The 26125-nt window shown below is 52.1% G+C and overlaps 4 protein-coding genes across 4 annotated transcripts; all 4 read left to right on the top strand.

Moving 5' to 3' along the window:
• Positions 1-4365: 4365 nt before the first annotated feature.
• Positions 4366-5697, top strand: LOC135971175 (double homeobox protein 4C-like). Its single transcript, XM_065545994.2, has one exon. The coding sequence runs from the start codon at positions 4420-4422 to the stop codon at positions 5695-5697; it is 1278 nt and encodes a 425-aa protein (XP_065402066.1). The 5' UTR covers positions 4366-4419.
• A 5165-nt stretch (positions 5698-10862) lies between these two features.
• On the top strand, positions 10863-12194 carry LOC135971174 (double homeobox protein 4C-like). Its single transcript, XM_065545992.2, has one exon. The coding sequence runs from the start codon at positions 10917-10919 to the stop codon at positions 12192-12194; it is 1278 nt and encodes a 425-aa protein (XP_065402064.1). The 5' UTR covers positions 10863-10916.
• Positions 12195-17371: 5177 nt separating this feature from the next.
• Positions 17372-18703, top strand: LOC135971173 (double homeobox protein 4C-like). Its single transcript, XM_065545991.2, has one exon. It carries the CDS (start codon positions 17426-17428, stop codon positions 18701-18703), a length of 1278 nt encoding a protein of 425 aa, XP_065402063.1. The 5' UTR covers positions 17372-17425.
• A 5177-nt stretch (positions 18704-23880) lies between these two features.
• Positions 23881-25212, top strand: LOC135971172 (double homeobox protein 4C-like). The gene has a single exon (XM_065545990.2). The coding sequence runs from the start codon at positions 23935-23937 to the stop codon at positions 25210-25212; it is 1278 nt and encodes a 425-aa protein (XP_065402062.1). The 5' UTR covers positions 23881-23934.
• The last annotated feature ends 913 nt before the right edge of the window (positions 25213-26125 follow it).

Below are 26125 nucleotides of genomic sequence, written 5' to 3'. Positions count from 1 at the left end.
TTACTTCACCATAGACATCATCCTAACAACTACCATATTCCTGACCCTCAACCTAAACTCAAACACCACCACCCTCATACTATCCCACACCTGAAACAAATCAACCTGTCTAGCACCACTAAGAGCATCCACCCTCCTATCCCTAGGGGGCTTACCCCCTCTAACCGGCTTCCTACCTACATGAATTACCGTTCAAGAACTCACAATAAACAATCACTTTCTCATCCCCTCTATCATAATTATCAGAACTCTGCTTAACCCGTATTTCTCTATACGCCTAATCTATACCATCTCCCTAACACTATTTCCTACATCCAACAACACAAAAATAATATGGCAATTCGAAAACACAAAACCTACACTCCTTATTCCCCCACTCGTCATTGCCTCTACCCTTTTACTACCAACCTCCGCCCTAATTTTGGCTATCCACTAGAAATTTAGGTTAAACAAGACCAAGAGCCTTCAAAGCCCTTAGTAAGTGTAAATACTTAATTTCTGAAGTACATAAGGACTGCAAACACCTACTCTGCATCAATTGAACGCAAATCAATTACTTTCATTAAGCTAAGCCCTCACTAGATCAACGGGACTCGAACCCACAAAAATTTAGTGAACAGCTAAATACCCTAATCAACTGGCTTTGATCCACTTCTCCCGCCGCAGGGAAAAAAGGCGGGAGAAGCCCCGGCAGAAACTTTTAAAGCTGCTCCTTTGAACTTGCAATTCAATGTGAAAATCACCTCCGGGCTGGTCAAAGGAGGACTAGACCCCTGTCTTTAGGTTTACAGCCTAATGCTTACTCAGCCACTTTACCCTTCCCTTCTCTCTATCTCTACCTATGCTCATCAACCGTTGACTCTTTTCAACAAACCATAAGGACATTGGGACTCTATACCTACTATTTGGTGCATGAGCTGGAATCCTAGGTACAGCTCTAAGCCTTCTTCTTCGAGCTGAACTAGGTCAACCCGGCAATCTACTAGGTAACGACCATATTTACAACGTTATTGTAACGGCCCATGCATTCATCATAATTTTATCCTTATAATTGCCCATGGACTCACCTCCTCCATCTATTTCTGCCTAGCTAACTCAGACTATGAACGTACCCACAGCCGTATCCTACTACTGTCCCGAGGACTTCAAACCCTACTCCCATTAATAACCTTTAGATGGTTCACAGCAAACCTTACTAATCTTGCCCTACCCCCCACTATCAACCTACTAGGTGAGCTCTTTGTAATCGCAGCCTCATTTTCCTGATCCCATATGACTATTGTACTAACAGGACTCAACATACTAATTACAGCCCTCTACTCTCTCCACATGTTCATCACAATGCAGCGAGGAACACTTACACATCATATAATCAACATAAAACCCCCCTTCACACGAGAAAATACGTTCGTATTTATACACCTCGCTCCAATCATTCTTCTATCCCTCAACCCCAATATCATTCTAGGGTTTGCTCCCTGTAAATATAGTTTAATCAAAACATTAGATTGTGAACCTAACTATGGAAGCTTATCACTTCTTATTTACCGAGAGAACCTGCAAGGGCTGCTAATCCATGCCTCCGTACTTAAAATTACGGCTTTCTCAACTTTTAAAGGATAACTAACAGCTATCCATTGGCCTTAGGAGCCAAAAACATTGGTGCAACTCCAAATAAAAGTAACAATCGTGTGTACCCCTGTTATAACAACAACCCTCGCCTCCCTAACTCTTCCATTTTTTGCCACCCTCATCAACCCTGACAAAACACGCTCATATCCAAATTATGTAAAAACAACTGTAACATATGCTTTTATTACTAGCCTTCTTCCAACAACTTTCTACATTTTCTTCAACCAAGAAACAACCATGTGAAGTTGACATTGAATAACAGCCCAGACATTAGATCTAACACTAAGCTTTAAACTAGATTACTTTTCCATAATATTTATTCCAATCGCACTGTTCATCACCTGATCCATTATAGAATCCTCGCTATGGTACATAAGCTCAGATCCAAACATTAACCAACTCTTCAAATATCTCCTTATCTTCCTCGCTGCCATACTAATTCCAGTTACTGCTAACAACCTTTTCCAACTCTTCATCGGTTGGGAAGGCGTAGGAATTAATATCCTTCCTCCTAATTAGCTGATGACACGCTCGAGCGGACGCCAACACAGCAGCCATCCAAGCAGTCCTATACAACCGTATTGGCGACATTGGTCTTATCCTAGCTGTGACACGATTCCTCCTGCATTACAACTCATGAGGCTTTCAACAGATATTAGCCCTAAACTCCAACTCAAACCTCCTTCCACTAATAGGCCTTCTCCTAGCAGCAACAGGAAAATCAGCCCAATTTGGCCTTCACCCCGACTGCCCTCTGCCATAGAAGGCCCAACTCCAGTCTCAGCTCTACTTCACTCCAGCACCATAGTTGTTGCCGGAGTATTCCTACTCATCCGTTTCCACCCTTTGATAGAAAACTATACACTAATCCAAAACCTCACATTATGCCTGGGAGCCATTACTACTCTATTCAGAGCCATCTGTGCCCTCACACAACACGATATTTAAAAAATCGTGGCCTTCCCTACCTCAAGTCAACTAGGCCTAATAATAGTCACCATTGGTATTAACCAACCATACCTAGCATTCCTACACATCTGCACCCATGCCTTCTTCAAAGCTGTACTTTTTATGTGCTCCGGATCCATTATTCATAACCTAAACAACGAACAGGACATTCGAAAAATAGGAGGTCTGTTTAAAACACTGCCCCTCACCTCAACTTCCCTAGTTATTGGCAACCTAGCACTCACAGGAATGCCTTTCCTCACAGGCTCCTACTCCAAAGATCTCATTATCGAAGCCACAAATACGTCGTATACCAACGCCTGAGCCCTATTTATTACTCTCATCGCCACCTCCCTAACAAGCGCCTACAGTACTCGAACCATTCTCCTTACCCTAACAGGACAACCCCGCTTCCCAGCCCTAATAAACATCAACGAAAACAACCCCGCCCTACTAAACCCAATTAAATAGGCAGTAGAATCACGGGATTCCTTATCACCAGTAATATCCCCCCTACCTCACTCCCCCAGCCAACAACACCCTTCTATCTCAAACTCTCAGCCCTAGACGCAACTGCTCTCGGTTTCCTAACAGCCCTAGACCTCGCCCTTATAACCAACAAACTAAAAGTGAAAAACCCATCACAAATACTCAAATTCTCCAACATACTAGGATACTTCCCCACCACAGTTCACCGTATGATCCCCTAGCAAAACCTACTTATAAGTCAAAACTTAGCCCTCCTCTTATTAGACTCAACATGGCTAGAAAAATCTATACCCGAAATAATCTCACAAACACATATTACCGCTTCCACAACTGTAACCACCCAGAGAGGCATAATCAAACTCTACTTCCTCTCTTTCCTCATCCCCCCTATCCTGACCCTACTTCTAATAATATAACCTATTACCCCGAGTAATCTCAATCACAATGTATACACCAACAAACAATGTTCAACCAGCAACCACCGCTAACCAACGCCCGTAATCATACAAGGCACCCGCACCAATACAGTCACCTCGAATTAACCCCGACCCCTCCCCCTCAAAAATCACCCAGTTACCCATATTATTGAAATTAACCACCACCACTTCTTCATCCAAACTTAAAACCCATAAAACCAGCCCTACCTCCATCATTAATCCTACCAAAGGACCCCCTAGAACCTCAAGCCCTGAGCCCCATGTCTCAGGATACTCTTCAATGGCCATTGCTGTAGTATAACCAAAGACAACTATTATACCCCCCAGATAAACTAAAAATATCATTAAACCCATATAAGCCCCCCCATAATTGAAAATAATCACACAACCAATCACACCACTAACAATTAACGCTAAACCCCCATAAATAGGAGAGGGCTTAGGAGAAAAACCTACAAACCCCATAACCAATAATACACTTAATGTCGATAAAACATATGTCATTGCTTCCATATGGACTCCAACCATAACCAATGATACGAAAAACCATCGTTGTACCTCAACTACAAAAGCACCCATGATTCCACTACGCAAATCCAACCCAATCCTAAAAATCATCAACCACTCCCCCCACCCCACTCCCCACTTCCGGGGCTTCTCCGGCCCCACCCATACCCAGGCCACAGTGACCTGGGCCCTGTGGGTCCCGGCTTCCGAGGGCGGGCTTGCCCTGGGCTCCTCCGGCATTCCTGAAGGGGCGGAGCCTGTGGGCCTTTATAAGGGCCGCTGGCCGGCTGGGCCGGCCTCCTGGCCGGACCTGCTCGCCGTGCACGGGCCGACTGAGGGGCACTGGAGCCCGCCGGCCTCTCTCTGCCCGTGTCTGTCCGCGAAATTCCGGCCAGGTCTCCCCGCGATGGCTCTCCCGACACCCGGCGACGGCGCCCTCCCGGCGGGAGCCCGAGGACGAGGACGGCGAAGGAGACTCGTTTGGACCCCGAGCCAGAGGGAGGCCCTGCGAGCCTGCTTTGAGCGGAACCCGTACCCGGGCATCGCCACCAGGGAAGAGCTGGCCCAGGCCATCGGCATTCCGGAGCCCAGGGTCCAGATTTGGTTTCAGAACGAGAGATCGCGCCAGCTGAGGCAGCACCGGCGGGAATCTCGGCCCTGGCCCGGGAAACGCGGCCCGCAAGAAGGCAGGCGAAAGCGGACCGCCGTCACCCGGTCCCAGACCGCCCTGCTCCTGCGAGCCTTCCAGCAGGATCGCTTTCCAGGCATCGCCACCCGGGAAGAACTGGCCAGAGAGACGGGCCTCCCGGAGTCCCGGATTCAGATTTGGTTTCAGAACCGGAGGGCCAGGCACCCAGGCCAGGGTGGCGGGGCACCGGCGCACGCAGGCGGCCCGGGCGACGCGGCCCCCGGCGGGTGTCCCCCCGCTCCCTCGCCGGTCGCCTTCACCCACACCGGGGCGTGGGGAACGGGGCTTCCCGCCCCCCACGTGCCCTGCGCGCCCTGGACTCTCCCACCGGGGGCTTTCGTGGGCCAGGGAGCAGGGGCCGTCGCCCCGCTGCAGCCCAGCCAGGCTGCGCAGGCAGCAGGGATCTCCCATCCCGCCCCGGCAGGCGGGGATTGGGATTTTTCCTACGCTGCCCTGGCGACTCCGGAAGGGGCGCTCTCCCACCCTCAGACTCCCCGGGGGTGGCCTCCGCGCCCGAGCCAATGGCGGGGGGATCGGGACCCGCAGCACCACAGCCTGCCGGGCCCTTGCTCGGTGGGACAGCCTGGGCCCGCTGGAGCTGAGCCGCAGGGCCAGGGTGTGCTGGCGCCGCCCACGTCCCAGGGGAGTCCGTGGTGGGGCTGGGGCCAGGGGCCCCAGGTCGCCGGGGCGGCGTGGGAGCCCCAAGTCGGGGCAGCTCCACCTCCGGGGCCCGCGCCCCCGGAGGCCTCCGCGGGGCAGGAGCAGATGCAAGCCATCCGGGCGCCCTCCCCGCCGCTCCAGGAGCCTGGGCGCTCGTCTGCACTCCCCTGCAGCCTGCTGGATGAGCTCCTGGAGACCCCCGAGTTTCTGCAGCAGGGGCAACCTTTGCTGGAAACGGAGGCCCCGACGGAGCTGCAGGACGTGGGAGAGCCCGCTTTGCTGGAACCGCTACTCCTCAGCGACGAGGAGTACCGGGCTCTGCTGGAGGAGCTTTAGGACGCGGGGTTGGGGACGGGATCGGGGGCGGGGCGGTGGCCTCCCTTTCGCGGTGAGCACCTGGCTCGGTGTGGAGAGGCCTGTTTTCCCTCCGGGCTGACCAGCCTGGCATTCCTGCCTTCCCGGTCTGGGCGCGGCGGCGGCGGCCGGAGACTCCACACCGAGGAGAACTGAGCATCCATCCCGGGGATTCCAGAGCCGGCCCAGGTTCCAGGAGGGGGACCGTCTACTGCGCATGCGCGGCCGTGCGGGCAGCGGCCAAGGCTCTGGGAGCAGCCCCGGCAGAGCTCTCACGCTTTTCCACCACCCGACCCCCGCTTGATCCCCCACCCCACTCCCCAACACAGCGCGCGCGCGCGCGCCCGCGCAAACGCACACACACCCCAAGACACCCACACAACCACACACCCACACACCCAAACACACCACCCCCACCCCCACCCCCACCCCCACCCCCACCGAAAGCACCACCACCGTGTTCTGCACTGGGCTGCCCTTGCCATCAAACTAGGAATAGCCCCCTTCCACTTTGGAGTCCCAGAAGTTACCCAAGGAACATCCCTAACTTCTGGCCTACTCCTCCTTACATGGCAAATACTAGCCCCCATCTCAATCATATACCAAATTCACCCATCAATCAACACCCATATCCTCCTAACTCCCTCTACCCTATCTATCACAGTAGGCAGCTGAGGAGGTCTCAACCGAACACAATTACGCAAAATCCTAGGATATTCTTCAATCACTCACATAGGCTGAATAATAAGAACACTAGTATATAACCCAACTATCACAATTCTTTACTTCACCATAGACATCACCCTAACAACTACCATATTCCTGACCCTCAACCTAAACTCAAACACCACCACCCTCATACTATCCCACACCTGAAACAAATCAACCTGTCTAGCACCACTAAGAGCATCCACCCTCCTATCCCTAGGGGGCTTACCCCCTCTAACCGGCTTCCTACCTACATGAATTACCGTTCAAGAACTCACAATAAACAATCACTTTCTCATCCCCTCTATCATAATTATCAGAACTCTGCTTAACCCGTATTTCTCTATACGCCTAATCTATACCATCTCCCTAACACTATTTCCTACATCCAACAACACAAAAATAATATGGCAATTCGAAAACACAAAACCTACACTCCTTATTCCCCCACTCGTCATTGCCTCTACCCTTTTACTACCAACCTCCGCCCTAATTTTGGCTATCCACTAGAAATTTAGGTTAAACAAGACCAAGAGCCTTCAAAGCCCTTAGTAAGTGTAAATACTTAATTTCTGAAGTACATAAGGACTGCAAACACCTACTCTGCATCAATTGAACGCAAATCAATTACTTTCATTAAGCTAAGCCCTCACTAGATCAACGGGACTCGAACCCACAAAAATTTAGTGAACAGCTAAATACCCTAATCAACTGGCTTTGATCCACTTCTCCCGCCGCAGGGAAAAAAGGCGGGAGAAGCCCCGGCAGAAACTTTTAAAGCTGCTCCTTTGAACTTGCAATTCAATGTGAAAATCACCTCCGGGCTGGTCAAAGGAGGACTAGACCCCTGTCTTTAGGTTTACAGCCTAATGCTTACTCAGCCACTTTACCCTTCCCTTCTCTCTATCTCTACCTATGCTCATCAACCGTTGACTCTTTTCAACAAACCATAAGGACATTGGGACTCTATACCTACTATTTGGTGCATGAGCTGGAATCCTAGGTACAGCTCTAAGCCTTCTTCTTCGAGCTGAACTAGGTCAACCCGGCAATCTACTAGGTAACGACCATATTTACAACGTTATTGTAACGGCCCATGCATTCATCATAATTTTATCCTTATAATTGCCCATGGACTCACCTCCTCCATCTATTTCTGCCTAGCTAACTCAGACTATGAACGTACCCACAGCCGTATCCTACTACTGTCCCGAGGACTTCAAACCCTACTCCCATTAATAACCTTTAGATGGTTCACAGCAAACCTTACTAATCTTGCCCTACCCCCCACTATCAACCTACTAGGTGAGCTCTTTGTAATCGCAGCCTCATTTTCCTGATCCCATATGACTATTGTACTAACAGGACTCAACATACTAATTACAGCCCTCTACTCTCTCCACATGTTCATCACAATGCAGCGAGGAACACTTACACATCATATAATCAACATAAAACCCCCCTTCACACGAGAAAATACGTTCGTATTTATACACCTCGCTCCAATCATTCTTCTATCCCTCAACCCCAATATCATTCTAGGGTTTGCTCCCTGTAAATATAGTTTAATCAAAACATTAGATTGTGAACCTAACTATGGAAGCTTATCACTTCTTATTTACCGAGAGAACCTGCAAGGGCTGCTAATCCATGCCTCCGTACTTAAAATTACGGCTTTCTCAACTTTTAAAGGATAACTAACAGCTATCCATTGGCCTTAGGAGCCAAAAACATTGGTGCAACTCCAAATAAAAGTAACAATCGTGTGTACCCCTGTTATAACAACAACCCTCGCCTCCCTAACTCTTCCAATTTTTGCCACCCTCATCAACCCTGACAAAACACGCTCATATCCAAATTATGTAAAAACAACTGTAACATATGCTTTTATTACTAGCCTTCTTCCAACAACTTTCTACATTTTCTTCAACCAAGAAACAACCATGTGAAGTTGACATTGAATAACAGCCCAGACATTAGATCTAACACTAAGCTTTAAACTAGATTACTTTTCCATAATATTTATTCCAATCGCACTGTTCATCACCTGATCCATTATAGAATCCTCGCTATGGTACATAAGCTCAGATCCAAACATTAACCAACTCTTCAAATATCTCCTTATCTTCCTCGCTGCCATACTAATTCCAGTTACTGCTAACAACCTTTTCCAACTCTTCATCGGTTGGGAAGGCGTAGGAATTAATATCCTTCCTCCTAATTAGCTGATGACACGCTCGAGCGGACGCCAACACAGCAGCCATCCAAGCAGTCCTATACAACCGTATTGGCGACATTGGTCTTATCCTAGCTATGACACGATTCCTCCTGCATTACAACTCATGAGGCTTTCAACAGATATTAGCCCTAAACTCCAACTCAAACCTCCTTCCACTAATAGGCCTTCTCCTAGCAGCAACAGGAAAATCAGCCCAATTTGGCCTTCACCCCGACTGCCCTCTGCCATAGAAGGCCCAACTCCAGTCTCAGCTCTACTTCACTCCAGCACCATAGTTGTTGCCGGAGTATTCCTACTCATCCGTTTCCACCCTTTGATAGAAAACTATACACTAATCCAAAACCTCACATTATGCCTGGGAGCCATTACTACTCTATTCAGAGCCATCTGTGCCCTCACACAACACGATATTTAAAAAATCGTGGCCTTCCCTACCTCAAGTCAACTAGGCCTAATAATAGTCACCATTGGTATTAACCAACCATACCTAGCATTCCTACACATCTGCACCCATGCCTTCTTCAAAGCTGTACTTTTTATGTGCTCCGGATCCATTATTCATAACCTAAACAACGAACAGGACATTCGAAAAATAGGAGGTCTGTTTAAAACACTGCCCCTCACCTCAACTTCCCTAGTTATTGGCAACCTAGCACTCACAGGAATGCCTTTCCTCACAGGCTCCTACTCCAAAGATCTCATTATCGAAGCCACAAATACGTCGTATACCAACGCCTGAGCCCTATTTATTACTCTCATCGCCACCTCCCTAACAAGCGCCTACAGTACTCGAACCATTCTCCTTACCCTAACAGGACAACCCCGCTTCCCAGCCCTAATAAACATCAACGAAAACAACCCCGCCCTACTAAACCCAATTAAATAGGCAGTAGAATCACGGGATTCCTTATCACCAGTAATATCCCCCCTACCTCACTCCCCCAGCCAACAACACCCTTCTATCTCAAACTCTCAGCCCTAGACGCAACTGCTCTCGGTTTCCTAACAGCCCTAGACCTCGCCCTTATAACCAACAAACTAAAAGTGAAAAACCCATCACAAATACTCAAATTCTCCAACATACTAGGATACTTCCCCACCACAGTTCACCGTATGATCCCCTAGCAAAACCTACTTATAAGTCAAAACTTAGCCCTCCTCTTATTAGACTCAACATGGCTAGAAAAATCTATACCCGAAATAATCTCACAAACACATATTACCGCTTCCACAACTGTAACCACCCAGAGAGGCATAATCAAACTCTACTTCCTCTCTTTCCTCATCCCCCCTATCCTGACCCTACTTCTAATAATATAACCTATTACCCCGAGTAATCTCAATCACAATGTATACACCAACAAACAATGTTCAACCAGCAACCACCGCTAACCAACGCCCGTAATCATACAAGGCACCCGCACCAATACAGTCACCTCGAATTAACCCCGACCCCTCCCCCTCAAAAATCACCCAGTTACCCATATTATTGAAATTAACCACCACCACTTCTTCATCCAAACTTAAAACCCATAAAACCAGCCCTACCTCCATCATTAATCCTACCAAAGGACCCCCTAGAACCTCAAGCCCTGAGCCCCATGTCTCAGGATACTCTTCAATGGCCATTGCTGTAGTATAACCAAAGACAACTATTATACCCCCCAGATAAACTAAAAATATCATTAAACCCATATAAGCCCCCCCATAATTGAAAATAATCACACAACCAATCACACCACTAACAATTAACGCTAAACCCCCATAAATAGGAGAGGGCTTAGGAGAAAAACCTACAAACCCCATAACCAATAATACACTTAATGTCGATAAAACATATGTCATTGCTTCCATATGGACTCCAACCATAACCAATGATACGAAAAACCATCGTTGTACCTCAACTACAAAAGCACCCATGATTCCACTACGCAAATCCAACCCAATCCTAAAAATCATCAACCACTCCCCCCACCCCACTCCCCACTTCCGGGGCTTCTCCGGCCCCACCCATACCCAGGCCACAGTGACCTGGGCCCTGTGGGTCCCGGCTTCCGAGGGCGGGCTTGCCCTGGGCTCCTCCGGCATTCCTGAAGGGGCGGAGCCTGTGGGCCTTTATAAGGGCCGCTGGCCGGCTGGGCCGGCCTCCTGGCCGGACCTGCTCGCCGTGCACGGGCCGACTGAGGGGCACTGGAGCCCGCCGGCCTCTCTCTGCCCGTGTCTGTCCGCGAAATTCCGGCCAGGTCTCCCCGCGATGGCTCTCCCGACACCCGGCGACGGCGCCCTCCCGGCGGGAGCCCGAGGACGAGGACGGCGAAGGAGACTCGTTTGGACCCCGAGCCAGAGGGAGGCCCTGCGAGCCTGCTTTGAGCGGAACCCGTACCCGGGCATCGCCACCAGGGAAGAGCTGGCCCAGGCCATCGGCATTCCGGAGCCCAGGGTCCAGATTTGGTTTCAGAACGAGAGATCGCGCCAGCTGAGGCAGCACCGGCGGGAATCTCGGCCCTGGCCCGGGAAACGCGGCCCGCAAGAAGGCAGGCGAAAGCGGACCGCCGTCACCCGGTCCCAGACCGCCCTGCTCCTGCGAGCCTTCCAGCAGGATCGCTTTCCAGGCATCGCCACCCGGGAAGAACTGGCCAGAGAGACGGGCCTCCCGGAGTCCCGGATTCAGATTTGGTTTCAGAACCGGAGGGCCAGGCACCCAGGCCAGGGTGGCGGGGCACCGGCGCACGCAGGCGGCCCGGGCGACGCGGCCCCCGGCGGGTGTCCCCCCGCTCCCTCGCCGGTCGCCTCCACCCACACCGGGGCGTGGGGAACGGGGCTTCCCGCCCCCCACGTGCCCTGCGCGCCCTGGACTCTCCCACCGGGGGCTTTCGTGGGCCAGGGAGCAGGGGCCGTCGCCCCGCTGCAGCCCAGCCAGGCTGCGCAGGCAGCAGGGATCTCCCATCCCGCCCCGGCAGGCGGGGATTGGGATTTTTCCTACGCTGCCCTGGCGACTCCGGAAGGGGCGCTCTCCCACCCTCAGACTCCCCGGGGGTGGCCTCCGCGCCCGAGCCAATGGCGGGGGGATCGGGACCCGCAGCACCACAGCCTGCCGGGCCCTTGCTCGGTGGGACAGCCTGGGCCCGCTGGAGCTGAGCCGCAGGGCCAGGGTGTGCTGGCGCCGCCCACGTCCCAGGGGAGTCCGTGGTGGGGCTGGGGCCAGGGGCCCCAGGTCGCCGGGGCGGCGTGGGAGCCCCAAGTCGGGGCAGCTCCACCTCCGGGGCCCGCGCCCCCGGAGGCCTCCGCGGGGCAGGAGCAGATGCAAGCCATCCGGGCGCCCTCCCCGCCGCTCCAGGAGCCTGGGCGCTCGTCTGCACTCCCCTGCAGCCTGCTGGATGAGCTCCTGGAGACCCCCGAGTTTCTGCAGCAGGGGCAACCTTTGCTGGAAACGGAGGCCCCGACGGAGCTGCAGGACGTGGGAGAGCCCGCTTTGCTGGAACCGCTACTCCTCAGCGACGAGGAGTACCGGGCTCTGCTGGAGGAGCTTTAGGACGCGGGGTTGGGGACGGGATCGGGGGCGGGGCGGTGGCCTCCCTTTCGCGGTGAGCACCTGGCTCGGTGTGGAGAGGCCTGTTTTCCCTCCGGGCTGACCAGCCTGGCATTCCTGCCTTCCCGGTCTGGGCGCGGCGGCGGCGGCCGGAGACTCCACACCGAGGAGAACTGAGCATCCATCCCGGGGATTCCAGAGCCGGCCCAGGTTCCAGGAGGGGGACCGTCTACTGCGCATGCGCGGCCGTGCGGGCAGCGGCCAAGGCTCTGGGAGCAGCCCCGGCAGAGCTCTCACGCTTTTCCACCACCCGACCCCCGCTTGATCCCCCACCCCACTCCCCAACACAGCGCGCGCGCGCGCGCCCGCGCACACGCACACACACCCCAAGACACCCACACAACCACACACCCACACACCCAAACACACCACCCCCACCCCCACCCCCACCCCCACCCCCACCCCCACCCCCACCGAAAGCACCACCACCGTGTTCTGCACTGGGCTGCCCTTGCCATCAAACTAGGAATAGCCCCCTTCCACTTTGGAGTCCCAGAAGTTACCCAAGGAACATCCCTAACTTCTGGCCTACTCCTCCTTACATGGCAAATACTAGCCCCCATCTCAATCATATACCAAATTCACCCATCAATCAACACCCATATCCTCCTAACTCCCTCTACCCTATCTATCACAGTAGGCAGCTGAGGAGGTCTCAACCGAACACAATTACGCAAAATCCTAGGATATTCTTCAATCACTCACATAGGCTGAATAATAAGAACACTAGTATATAACCCAACTATCACAATTCTTTACTTCACCATAGACATCATCCTAACAACTACCATATTCCTGACCCTCAACCTAAACTCAAACACCACCACCCTCATACTATCCCACACCTGAAACAAATCAACCTGTCTAGCACCACTAAGAGCATCCACCCTCCTATCCCTAGGGGGCTTACCCCCTCTAACCGGCTTCCTACCTACATGAATTACCGTTCAAGAACTCACAATAAACAATCACTTTCTCATCCCCTCTATCATAATTATCAGAACTCTGCTTAACCCGTATTTCTCTATACGCCTAATCTATACCATCTCCCTAACACTATTTCCTACATCCAACAACACAAAAATAATATGGCAATTCGAAAACACAAAACCTACACTCCTTATTCCCCCACTCGTCATTGCCTCTACCCTTTTACTACCAACCTCCGCCCTAATTTTGGCTATCCACTAGAAATTTAGGTTAAACAAGACCAAGAGCCTTCAAAGCCCTTAGTAAGTGTAAATACTTAATTTCTGAAGTACATAAGGACTGCAAACACCTACTCTGCATCAATTGAACGCAAATCAATTACTTTCATTAAGCTAAGCCCTCACTAGATCAACGGGACTCGAACCCACAAAAATTTAGTGAACAGCTAAATACCCTAATCAACTGGCTTTGATCCACTTCTCCCGCCGCAGGGAAAAAAGGCGGGAGAAGCCCCGGCAGAAACTTTTAAAGCTGCTCCTTTGAACTTGCAATTCAATGTGAAAATCACCTCCGGGCTGGTCAAAGGAGGACTAGACCCCTGTCTTTAGGTTTACAGCCTAATGCTTACTCAGCCACTTTACCCTTCCCTTCTCTCTATCTCTACCTATGCTCATCAACCGTTGACTCTTTTCAACAAACCATAAGGACATTGGGACTCTATACCTACTATTTGGTGCATGAGCTGGAATCCTAGGTACAGCTCTAAGCCTTCTTCTTCGAGCTGAACTAGGTCAACCCGGCAATCTACTAGGTAACGACCATATTTACAACGTTATTGTAACGGCCCATGCATTCATCATAATTTTATCCTTATAATTGCCCATGGACTCACCTCCTCCATCTATTTCTGCCTAGCTAACTCAGACTATGAACGTACCCACAGCCGTATCCTACTACTGTCCCGAGGACTTCAAACCCTACTCCCATTAATAACCTTTAGATGGTTCACAGCAAACCTTACTAATCTTGCCCTACCCCCCACTATCAACCTACTAGGTGAGCTCTTTGTAATCGCAGCCTCATTTTCCTGATCCCATATGACTATTGTACTAACAGGACTCAACATACTAATTACAGCCCTCTACTCTCTCCACATGTTCATCACAATGCAGCGAGGAACACTTACACATCATATAATCAACATAAAACCCCCCTTCACACGAGAAAATACGTTCGTATTTATACACCTCGCTCCAATCATTCTTCTATCCCTCAACCCCAATATCATTCTAGGGTTTGCTCCCTGTAAATATAGTTTAATCAAAACATTAGATTGTGAACCTAACTATGGAAGCTTATCACTTCTTATTTACCGAGAGAACCTGCAAGGACTGCTAATCCATGCCTCCGTACTTAAAATTACGGCTTTCTCAACTTTTAAAGGATAACTAACAGCTATCCATTGGCCTTAGGAGCCAAAAACATTGGTGCAACTCCAAATAAAAGTAACAATCGTGTGTACCCCTGTTATAACAACAACCCTCGCCTCCCTAACTCTTCCAATTTTTGCCACCCTCATCAACCCTGACAAAACACGCTCATATCCAAATTATGTAAAAACAACTGTAACATATGCTTTTATTACTAGCCTTCTTCCAACAACTTTCTACATTTTCTTCAACCAAGAAACAACCATGTGAAGTTGACATTGAATAACAGCCCAGACATTAGATCTAACACTAAGCTTTAAACTAGATTACTTTTCCATAATATTTATTCCAATCGCACTGTTCATCACCTGATCCATTATAGAATCCTCGCTATGGTACATAAGCTCAGATCCAAACATTAACCAACTCTTCAAATATCTCCTTATCTTCCTCGCTGCCATACTAATTCCAGTTACTGCTAACAACCTTTTCCAACTCTTCATCGGTTGGGAAGGCGTAGGAATTAATATCCTTCCTCCTAATTAGCTGATGACACGCTCGAGCGGACGCCAACACAGCAGCCATCCAAGCAGTCCTATACAACCGTATTGGCGACATTGGTCTTATCCTAGCTATGACACGATTCCTCCTGCATTACAACTCATGAGGCTTTCAACAGATATTAGCCCTAAACTCCAACTCAAACCTCCTTCCACTAATAGGCCTTCTCCTAGCAGCAACAGGAAAATCAGCCCAATTTGGCCTTCACCCCGACTGCCCTCTGCCATAGAAGGCCCAACTCCAGTCTCAGCTCTACTTCACTCCAGCACCATAGTTGTTGCCGGAGTATTCCTACTCATCCGTTTCCACCCTTTGATAGAAAACTATACACTAATCCAAAACCTCACATTATGCCTGGGAGCCATTACTACTCTATTCAGAGCCATCTGTGCCCTCACACAACACGATATTTAAAAAATCGTGGCCTTCCCTACCTCAAGTCAACTAGGCCTAATAATAGTCACCATTGGTATTAACCAACCATACCTAGCATTCCTACACATCTGCACCCATGCCTTCTTCAAAGCTGTACTTTTTATGTGCTCCGGATCCATTATTCATAACCTAAACAACGAACAGGACATTCGAAAAATAGGAGGTCTGTTTAAAACACTGCCCCTCACCTCAACTTCCCTAGTTATTGGCAACCTAGCACTCACAGGAATGCCTTTCCTCACAGGCTTCTACTCCAAAGATCTCATTATCGAAGCCACAAATACGTCGTATACCAACGCCTGAGCCCTATTTATTACTCTCATCGCCACCTCCCTAACAAGCGCCTACAGTACTCGAACCATTCTCCTTACCCTAACAGGACAACCCCGCTTCCCAGCCCTAATAAACATCAACGAAAACAACCCCGCCCTACTAAACCCAATTAAATAGGCAGTATAATCACGGGATTCCTTATCACCAGTAATATCCCCCCTACCTCACTCCCCCAGCCAACAACACCCTTCTATCTCAAACTCTCAGCCCTAGACGCAACTGCTCTCGGTTTCCTAACAGCCCTAGACCTCGCCCTTATAACCAACAAACTAAAAGTGAAAAACCCATCACAAATACTCAAATTCTCCAACATACTAGGATACTTCCCCACCACAGTTCACCGTATGATCCCCTAGCAAAACCTACTTATAAGTCAAAACTTAGCCCTCCTCTTATTAGACTCAACATGGCTAGAAAAATCTATACCCGAAATAATCTCACAAACACATATTACCGCTTCCACAACTGTAACCACCCAGAGAGGCATAATCAAACTCTACTTCCTCTCTTTCCTCATCCCCCCTATCCTGACCCTACTTCTAATAATATAACCTATTACCCCGAGTAATCTCAATCACAATGTATACACCAACAAACAATGTTCAACCAGCAACCACCGCTAACCAACGCCCGTAATCATACAAGGCACCCGCACCAATACAGTCACCTCGAATTAACCCCGACCCCTCCCCCTCAAAAATCACCCAGTTACCCATATTATTGAAATTAACCACCACCACTTCTTCATCCAAACTTAAAACCCATAAAACCAGCCCTACCTCCATCATTAATCCTACCAAAGGACCCCCTAGAACCTCAAGCCCTGAGCCCCATGTCTCAGGATACTCTTCAATGGCCATTGCTGTAGTATAACCAAAGACAACTATTATACCCCCCAGATAAACTAAAAATATCATTAAACCCATATAAGCCCCCCCATAATTGAAAATAATCACACAACCAATCACACCACTAACAATTAACGCTAAACCCCCATAAATAGGAGAGGGCTTAGGAGAAAAACCTACAAACCCCATAACCAATAATACACTTAATGTCGATAAAACATATGTCATTGCTTCCATATGGACTCCAACCATAACCAATGATACGAAAAACCATCGTTGTACCTCAACTACAAAAGCACCCATGATTCCACTACGCAAATCCAACCCAATCCTAAAAATCATCAACCACTCCCCCCACCCCACTCCCCACTTCCGGGGCTTCTCCGGCCCCACCCATACCCAGGCCACAGTGACCTGGGCCCTGTGGGTCCCGGCTTCCGAGGGCGGGCTTGCCCTGGGCTCCTCCGGCATTCCTGAAGGGGCGGAGCCTGTGGGCCTTTATAAGGGCCGCTGGCCGGCTGGGCCGGCCTCCTGGCCGGACCTGCTCGCCGTGCACGGGCCGACTGAGGGGCACTGGAGCCCGCCGGCCTCTCTCTGCCCGTGTCTGTCCGCGAAATTCCGGCCAGGTCTCCCCGCGATGGCTCTCCCGACACCCGGCGACGGCGCCCTCCCGGCGGGAGCCCGAGGACGAGGACGGCGAAGGAGACTCGTTTGGACCCCGAGCCAGAGGGAGGCCCTGCGAGCCTGCTTTGAGCGGAACCCGTACCCGGGCATCGCCACCAGGGAAGAGCTGGCCCAGGCCATCGGCATTCCGGAGCCCAGGGTCCAGATTTGGTTTCAGAACGAGAGATCGCGCCAGCTGAGGCAGCACCGGCGGGAATCTCGGCCCTGGCCCGGGAAACGCGGCCCGCAAGAAGGCAGGCGAAAGCGGACCGCCGTCACCCGGTCCCAGACCGCCCTGCTCCTGCGAGCCTTCCAGCAGGATCGCTTTCCAGGCATCGCCACCCGGGAAGAACTGGCCAGAGAGACGGGCCTCCCGGAGTCCCGGATTCAGATTTGGTTTCAGAACCGGAGGGCCAGGCACCCAGGCCAGGGTGGCGGGGCACCGGCGCACGCAGGCGGCCCGGGCGACGCGGCCCCCGGCGGGTGTCCCCCCGCTCCCTCGCCGGTCGCCTCCACCCACACCGGGGCGTGGGGAACGGGGCTTCCCGCCCCCCACGTGCCCTGCGCGCCCTGGACTCTCCCACCGGGGGCTTTCGTGGGCCAGGGAGCAGGGGCCGTCGCCCCGCTGCAGCCCAGCCAGGCTGCGCAGGCAGCAGGGATCTCCCATCCCGCCCCGGCAGGCGGGGATTGGGATTTTTCCTACGCTGCCCTGGCGACTCCGGAAGGGGCGCTCTCCCACCCTCAGACTCCCCGGGGGTGGCCTCCGCGCCCGAGCCAATGGCGGGGGGATCGGGACCCGCAGCACCACAGCCTGCCGGGCCCTTGCTCGGTGGGACAGCCTGGGCCCGCTGGAGCTGAGCCGCAGGGCCAGGGTGTGCTGGCGCCGCCCACGTCCCAGGGGAGTCCGTGGTGGGGCTGGGGCCAGGGGCCCCAGGTCGCCGGGGCGGCGTGGGAGCCCCAAGTCGGGGCAGCTCCACCTCCGGGGCCCGCGCCCCCGGAGGCCTCCGCGGGGCAGGAGCAGATGCAAGCCATCCGGGCGCCCTCCCCGCCGCTCCAGGAGCCTGGGCGCTCGTCTGCACTCCCCTGCAGCCTGCTGGATGAGCTCCTGGAGACCCCCGAGTTTCTGCAGCAGGGGCAACCTTTGCTGGAAACGGAGGCCCCGACGGAGCTGCAGGACGTGGGAGAGCCCGCTTTGCTGGAACCGCTACTCCTCAGCGACGAGGAGTACCGGGCTCTGCTGGAGGAGCTTTAGGACGCGGGGTTGGGGACGGGATCGGGGGCGGGGCGGTGGCCTCCCTTTCGCGGTGAGCACCTGGCTCGGTGTGGAGAGGCCTGTTTTCCCTCCGGGCTGACCAGCCTGGCATTCCTGCCTTCCCGGTCTGGGCGCGGCGGCGGCGGCCGGAGACTCCACACCGAGGAGAACTGAGCATCCATCCCGGGGATTCCAGAGCCGGCCCAGGTTCCAGGAGGGGGACCGTCTACTGCGCATGCGCGGCCGTGCGGGCAGCGGCCAAGGCTCTGGGAGCAGCCCCGGCAGAGCTCTCACGCTTTTCCACCACCCGACCCCCGCTTGATCCCCCACCCCACTCCCCAACACAGCGCGCGCGCGCGCGCCCGCGCACACGCACACACACCCCAAGACACCCACACAACCACACACCCACACACCCAAACACACCACCCCCACCCCCACCCCCACCCCCACCCCCACCCCCACCCCCACCGAAAGCACCACCACCGTGTTCTGCACTGGGCTGCCCTTGCCATCAAACTAGGAATAGCCCCCTTCCACTTTGGAGTCCCAGAAGTTACCCAAGGAACATCCCTAACTTCTGGCCTACTCCTCCTTACATGGCAAATACTAGCCCCCATCTCAATCATATACCAAATTCACCCATCAATCAACACCCATATCCTCCTAACTCCCTCTACCCTATCTATCACAGTAGGCAGCTGAGGAGGTCTCAACCGAACACAATTACGCAAAATCCTAGGATATTCTTCAATCACTCACATAGGCTGAATAATAAGAACACTAGTATATAACCCAACTATCACAATTCTTTACTTCACCATAGACATCATCCTAACAACTACCATATTCCTGACCCTCAACCTAAACTCAAACACCACCACCCTCATACTATCCCACACCTGAAACAAATCAACCTGTCTAGCACCACTAAGAGCATCCACCCTCCTATCCCTAGGGGGCTTACCCCCTCTAACCGGCTTCCTACCTACATGAATTACCGTTCAAGAACTCACAATAAACAATCACTTTCTCATCCCCTCTATCATAATTATCAGAACTCTGCTTAACCCGTATTTCTCTATACGCCTAATCTATACCATCTCCCTAACACTATTTCCTACATCCAACAACACAAAAATAATATGGCAATTCGAAAACACAAAACCTACACTCCTTATTCCCCCACTCGTCATTGCCTCTACCCTTTTACTACCAACCTCCGCCCTAATTTTGGCTATCCACTAGAAATTTAGGTTAAACAAGACCAAGAGCCTTCAAAGCCCTTAGTAAGTGTAAATACTTAATTTCTGAAGTACATAAGGACTGCAAACACCTACTCTGCATCAATTGAACGCAAATCAATTACTTTCATTAAGCTAAGCCCTCACTAGATCAACGGGACTCGAACCCACAAAAATTTAGTGAACAGCTAAATACCCTAATCAACTGGCTTTGATCCACTTCTCCCGCCGCAGGGAAAAAAGGCGGGAGAAGCCCCGGCAGAAACTTTTAAAGCTGCTCCTTTGAACTTGCAATTCAATGTGAAAATCACCTCCGGGCTGGTCAAAGGAGGACTAGACCCCTGTCTTTAGGTTTACAGCCTAATGCTTACTCAGCCACTTTACCCTTCCCTTCTCTCTATCTCTACCTATGCTCATCAACCGTTGACTCTTTTCAACAAACCATAAGGACATTGGGACTCTATACCTACTATTTGGTGCATGAGCTGGAATCCTAGGTACAGCTCTAAGCCTTCTTCTTCGAGCTGAACTAGGTCAACCCGGCAATCTACTAGGTAACGACCATATTTACAACGTTATTGTAACGGCCCATGCATTCATCATAATTTTATCCTTATAATTGCCCATGGACTCACCTCCTCCATCTATTTCTGCCTAGCTAACTCAGACTATGAACGTACCCACAGCCGTATCCTACTACTGTCCCGAGGACTTCAAACCCTACTCCCATTAATAACCTTTAGATGGTTCACAGCAAACCTTACTAATCTTGCCCTACCCCCCACTATCAACCTACTAGGTGAGCTCTTTGTAATCGCAGCCTCATTTTCCTGATCCCATATGACTATTGTACTAACAGGACTCAACATACTAATTACAGCCCTCTACTCTCTCCACATGTTCATCACAATGCAGCGAGGAACACTTACACATCATATAATCAACATAAAACCCCCCTTCACACGAGAAAATACGTTCGTATTTATACACCTCGCTCCAATCATTCTTCTATCCCTCAACCCCAATATCATTCTAGGGTTTGCTCCCTGTAAATATAGTTTAATCAAAACATTAGATTGTGAACCTAACTATGGAAGCTTATCACTTCTTATTTACCGAGAGAACCTGCAAGGACTGCTAATCCATGCCTCCGTACTTAAAATTACGGCTTTCTCAACTTTTAAAGGATAACTAACAGCTATCCATTGGCCTTAGGAGCCAAAAACATTGGTGCAACTCCAAATAAAAGTAACAATCGTGTGTACCCCTGTTATAACAACAACCCTCGCCTCCCTAACTCTTCCAATTTTTGCCACCCTCATCAACCCTGACAAAACACGCTCATATCCAAATTATGTAAAAACAACTGTAACATATGCTTTTATTACTAGCCTTCTTCCAACAACTTTCTACATTTTCTTCAACCAAGAAACAACCATGTGAAGTTGACATTGAATAACAGCCCAGACATTAGATCTAACACTAAGCTTTAAACTAGATTACTTTTCCATAATATTTATTCCAATCGCACTGTTCATCACCTGATCCATTATAGAATCCTCGCTATGGTACATAAGCTCAGATCCAAACATTAACCAACTCTTCAAATATCTCCTTATCTTCCTCGCTGCCATACTAATTCCAGTTACTGCTAACAACCTTTTCCAACTCTTCATCGGTTGGGAAGGCGTAGGAATTAATATCCTTCCTCCTAATTAGCTGATGACACGCTCGAGCGGACGCCAACACAGCAGCCATCCAAGCAGTCCTATACAACCGTATTGGCGACATTGGTCTTATCCTAGCTATGACACGATTCCTCCTGCATTACAACTCATGAGGCTTTCAACAGATATTAGCCCTAAACTCCAACTCAAACCTCCTTCCACTAATAGGCCTTCTCCTAGCAGCAACAGGAAAATCAGCCCAATTTGGCCTTCACCCCGACTGCCCTCTGCCATAGAAGGCCCAACTCCAGTCTCAGCTCTACTTCACTCCAGCACCATAGTTGTTGCCGGAGTATTCCTACTCATCCGTTTCCACCCTTTGATAGAAAACTATACACTAATCCAAAACCTCACATTATGCCTGGGAGCCATTACTACTCTATTCAGAGCCATCTGTGCCCTCACACAACACGATATTTAAAAAATCGTGGCCTTCCCTACCTCAAGTCAACTAGGCCTAATAATAGTCACCATTGGTATTAACCAACCATACCTAGCATTCCTACACATCTGCACCCATGCCTTCTTCAAAGCTGTACTTTTTATGTGCTCCGGATCCATTATTCATAACCTAAACAACGAACAGGACATTCGAAAAATAGGAGGTCTGTTTAAAACACTGCCCCTCACCTCAACTTCCCTAGTTATTGGCAACCTAGCACTCACAGGAATGCCTTTCCTCACAGGCTCCTACTCCAAAGATCTCATTATCGAAGCCACAAATACGTCGTATACCAACGCCTGAGCCCTATTTATTACTCTCATCGCCACCTCCCTAACAAGCGCCTACAGTACTCGAACCATTCTCCTTACCCTAACAGGACAACCCCGCTTCCCAGCCCTAATAAACATCAACGAAAACAACCCCGCCCTACTAAACCCAATTAAATAGGCAGTAGAATCACGGGATTCCTTATCACCAGTAATATCCCCCCTACCTCACTCCCCCAGCCAACAACACCCTTCTATCTCAAACTCTCAGCCCTAGACGCAACTGCTCTCGGTTTCCTAACAGCCCTAGACCTCGCCCTTATAACCAACAAACTAAAAGTGAAAAACCCATCACAAATACTCAAATTCTCCAACATACTAGGATACTTCCCCACCACAGTTCACCGTATGATCCCCTAGCAAAACCTACTTATAAGTCAAAACTTAGCCCTCCTCTTATTAGACTCAACATGGCTAGAAAAATCTATACCCGAAATAATCTCACAAACACATATTACCGCTTCCACAACTGTAACCACCCAGAGAGGCATAATCAAACTCTACTTCCTCTCTTTCCTCATCCCCCCTATCCTGACCCTACTTCTAATAATATAACCTATTACCCCGAGTAATCTCAATCACAATGTATACACCAACAAACAATGTTCAACCAGCAACCACCGCTAACCAACGCCCGTAATCATACAAGGCACCCGCACCAATACAGTCACCTCGAATTAACCCCGACCCCTCCCCCTCAAAAATCACCCAGTTACCCATATTATTGAAATTAACCACCACCACTTCTTCATCCAAACTTAAAACCCATAAAACCAGCCCTACCTCCATCATTAATCCTACCAAAGGACCCCCTAGAACCTCAAGCCCTGAGCCCCATGTCTCAGGATACTCTTCAATGGCCATTGCTGTAGTATAACCAAAGACAACTATTATACCCCCCAGATAAACTAAAAATATCATTAAACCCATATAAGCCCCCCCATAATTGAAAATAATCACACAACCAATCACACCACTAACAATTAACGCTAAACCCCCATAAATAGGAGAGGGCTTAGGAGAAAAACCTACAAACCCCATAACCAATAATACACTTAATGTCGATAAAACATATGTCATTGCTTCCATATGGACTCCAACCATAACCAATGATACGAAAAACCATCGTTGTACCTCAACTACAAAAGCACCCATGATTCCACTACGCAAATCCAACCCAATCCTAAAAATCATCAACCACTCCCCCCACCCCACTCCCCACTTCCGGGGCTTCTCCGGCCCCACCCATACCCAGGCCACAGTGACCTGGGCCCTGTGGGTCCCGGCTTCCGAGGGCGGGCTTGCCCTGGGCTCCTCCGGCATTCCTGAAGGGGCGGAGCCTGTGGGCCTTTATAAGGGCCGCTGGCCGGCTGGGCCGGCCTCCTGGCCGGACCTGCTCGCCGTGCACGGGCCGACTGAGGGGCACTGGAGCCCGCCGGCCTCTCTCTGCCCGTGTCTGTCCGCGAAATTCCGGCCAGGTCTCCCCGCGATGGCTCTCCCGACACCCGGCGACGGCGCCCTCCCGGCGGGAGCCCGAGGACGAGGACGGCGAAGGAGACTCGTTTGGACCCCGAGCCAGAGGGAGGCCCTGCGAGCCTGCTTTGAGCGGAACCCGTACCCGGGCATCGCCACCAGGGAAGAGCTGGCCCAGGCCATCGGCATTCCGGAGCCCAGGGTCCAGATTTGGTTTCAGAACGAGAGATCGCGCCAGCTGAGGCAGCACCGGCGGGAATCTCGGCCCTGGCCCGGGAAACGCGGCCCGCAAGAAGGCAGGCGAAAGCGGACCGCCGTCACCCGGTCCCAGACCGCCCTGCTCCTGCGAGCCTTCCAGCAGGATCGCTTTCCAGGCATCGCCACCCGGGAAGAACTGGCCAGAGAGACGGGCCTCCCGGAGTCCCGGATTCAGATTTGGTTTCAGAACCGGAGGGCCAGGCACCCAGGCCAGGGTGGCGGGGCACCGGCGCACGCAGGCGGCCCGGGCGACGCGGCCCCCGGCGGGTGTCCCCCCGCTCCCTCGCCGGTCGCCTCCACCCACACCGGGGCGTGGGGAACGGGGCTTCCCGCCCCCCACGTGCCCTGCGCGCCCTGGACCCTCCCACCGGGGGCTTTCGTGGGCCAGGGAGCAGGGGCCGTCGCCCCGCTGCAGCCCAGCCAGGCTGCGCAGGCAGCAGGGATCTCCCATCCCGCCCCGGCAGGCGGGGATTGGGATTTTTCCTACGCTGCCCTGGCGACTCCGGAAGGGGCGCTCTCCCACCCTCAGACTCCCCGGGGGTGGCCTCCGCGCCCGAGCCAATGGCGGGGGGATCGGGACCCGCAGCACCACAGCCTGCCGGGCCCTTGCTCGGTGGGACAGCCTGGGCCCGCTGGAGCTGAGCCGCAGGGCCAGGGTGTGCTGGCGCCGCCCACGTCCCAGGGGAGTCCGTGGTGGGGCTGGGGCCAGGGGCCCCAGGTCGCCGGGGCGGCGTGGGAGCCCCAAGTCGGGGCAGCTCCACCTCCGGGGCCCGCGCCCCCGGAGGCCTCCGCGGGGCAGGAGCAGATGCAAGCCATCCGGGCGCCCTCCCCGCCGCTCCAGGAGCCTGGGCGCTCGTCTGCACTCCCCTGCAGCCTGCTGGATGAGCTCCTGGAGACCCCCGAGTTTCTGCAGCAGGGGCAACCTTTGCTGGAAACGGAGGCCCCGACGGAGCTGCAGGACGTGGGAGAGCCCGCTTTGCTGGAACCGCTACTCCTCAGCGACGAGGAGTACCGGGCTCTGCTGGAGGAGCTTTAGGACGCGGGGTTGGGGACGGGATCGGGGGCGGGGCGGTGGCCTCCCTTTCGCGGTGAGCACCTGGCTCGGTGTGGAGAGGCCTGTTTTCCCTCCGGGCTGACCAGCCTGGCATTCCTGCCTTCCCGGTCTGGGCGCGGCGGCGGCGGCCGGAGACTCCACACCGAGGAGAACTGAGCATCCATCCCGGGGATTCCAGAGCCGGCCCAGGTTCCAGGAGGGGGACCGTCTACTGCGCATGCGCGGCCGTGCGGGCAGCGGCCAAGGCTCTGGGAGCAGCCCCGGCAGAGCTCTCACGCTTTTCCACCACCCGACCCCCGCTTGATCCCCCACCCCACTCCCCAACACAGCGCGCGCGCGCGCGCCCGCGCACACGCACACACACCCCAAGACACCCACACAACCACACACCCACACACCCAAACACACCACCCCCACCCCCACCCCCACCCCCACCCCCACCGAAAGCACCACCACCGTGTTCTGCACTGGGCTGCCCTTGCCATCAAACTAGGAATAGCCCCCTTCCACTTTGGAGTCCCAGAAGTTACCCAAGGAACATCCCTAACTTCTGGCCTACTCCTCCTTACATGGCAAATACTAGCCCCCATCTCAATCATATACCAAATTCACCCATCAATCAACACCCATATCCTCCTAACTCCCTCTACCCTATCTATCACAGTAGGCAGCTGAGGAGGTCTCAACCGAACACAATTACGCAAAATCCTAGGATATTCTTCAATCACTCACATAGGCTGAATAATAAGAACACTAGTATATAACCCAACTATCACAATTCTTTACTTCACCATAGACATCACCCTAACAACTACCATATTCCTGACCCTCAACCTAAACTCAAACACCACCACCCTCATACTATCCCACACCTGAAACAAATCAACCTGTCTAG

This window comes from Macaca fascicularis, chromosome 6, assembly GCF_037993035.2.
Source record: "Macaca fascicularis isolate 582-1 chromosome 6, T2T-MFA8v1.1".
Taxonomy (NCBI): Eukaryota; Metazoa; Chordata; class Mammalia; order Primates; family Cercopithecidae; genus Macaca; species Macaca fascicularis.
Note: the sequence above shows the minus strand (reverse complement) of the source record. Positions and strands in the feature narration are given on the sequence as shown.

Excerpts from the sequence above, each read along its gene's own strand:
- LOC135971175 (XM_065545994.2), top strand. The coding sequence starts at position 4,420 with ATGGCTCTCCCGACACCCGGCGACGGCGCCCTCCCGGCGGGAGCCCGA.
- LOC135971174 (XM_065545992.2), top strand. The coding sequence starts at position 10,917 with ATGGCTCTCCCGACACCCGGCGACGGCGCCCTCCCGGCGGGAGCCCGA.
- LOC135971173 (XM_065545991.2), top strand. The coding sequence starts at position 17,426 with ATGGCTCTCCCGACACCCGGCGACGGCGCCCTCCCGGCGGGAGCCCGA.
- LOC135971172 (XM_065545990.2), top strand. The coding sequence starts at position 23,935 with ATGGCTCTCCCGACACCCGGCGACGGCGCCCTCCCGGCGGGAGCCCGA.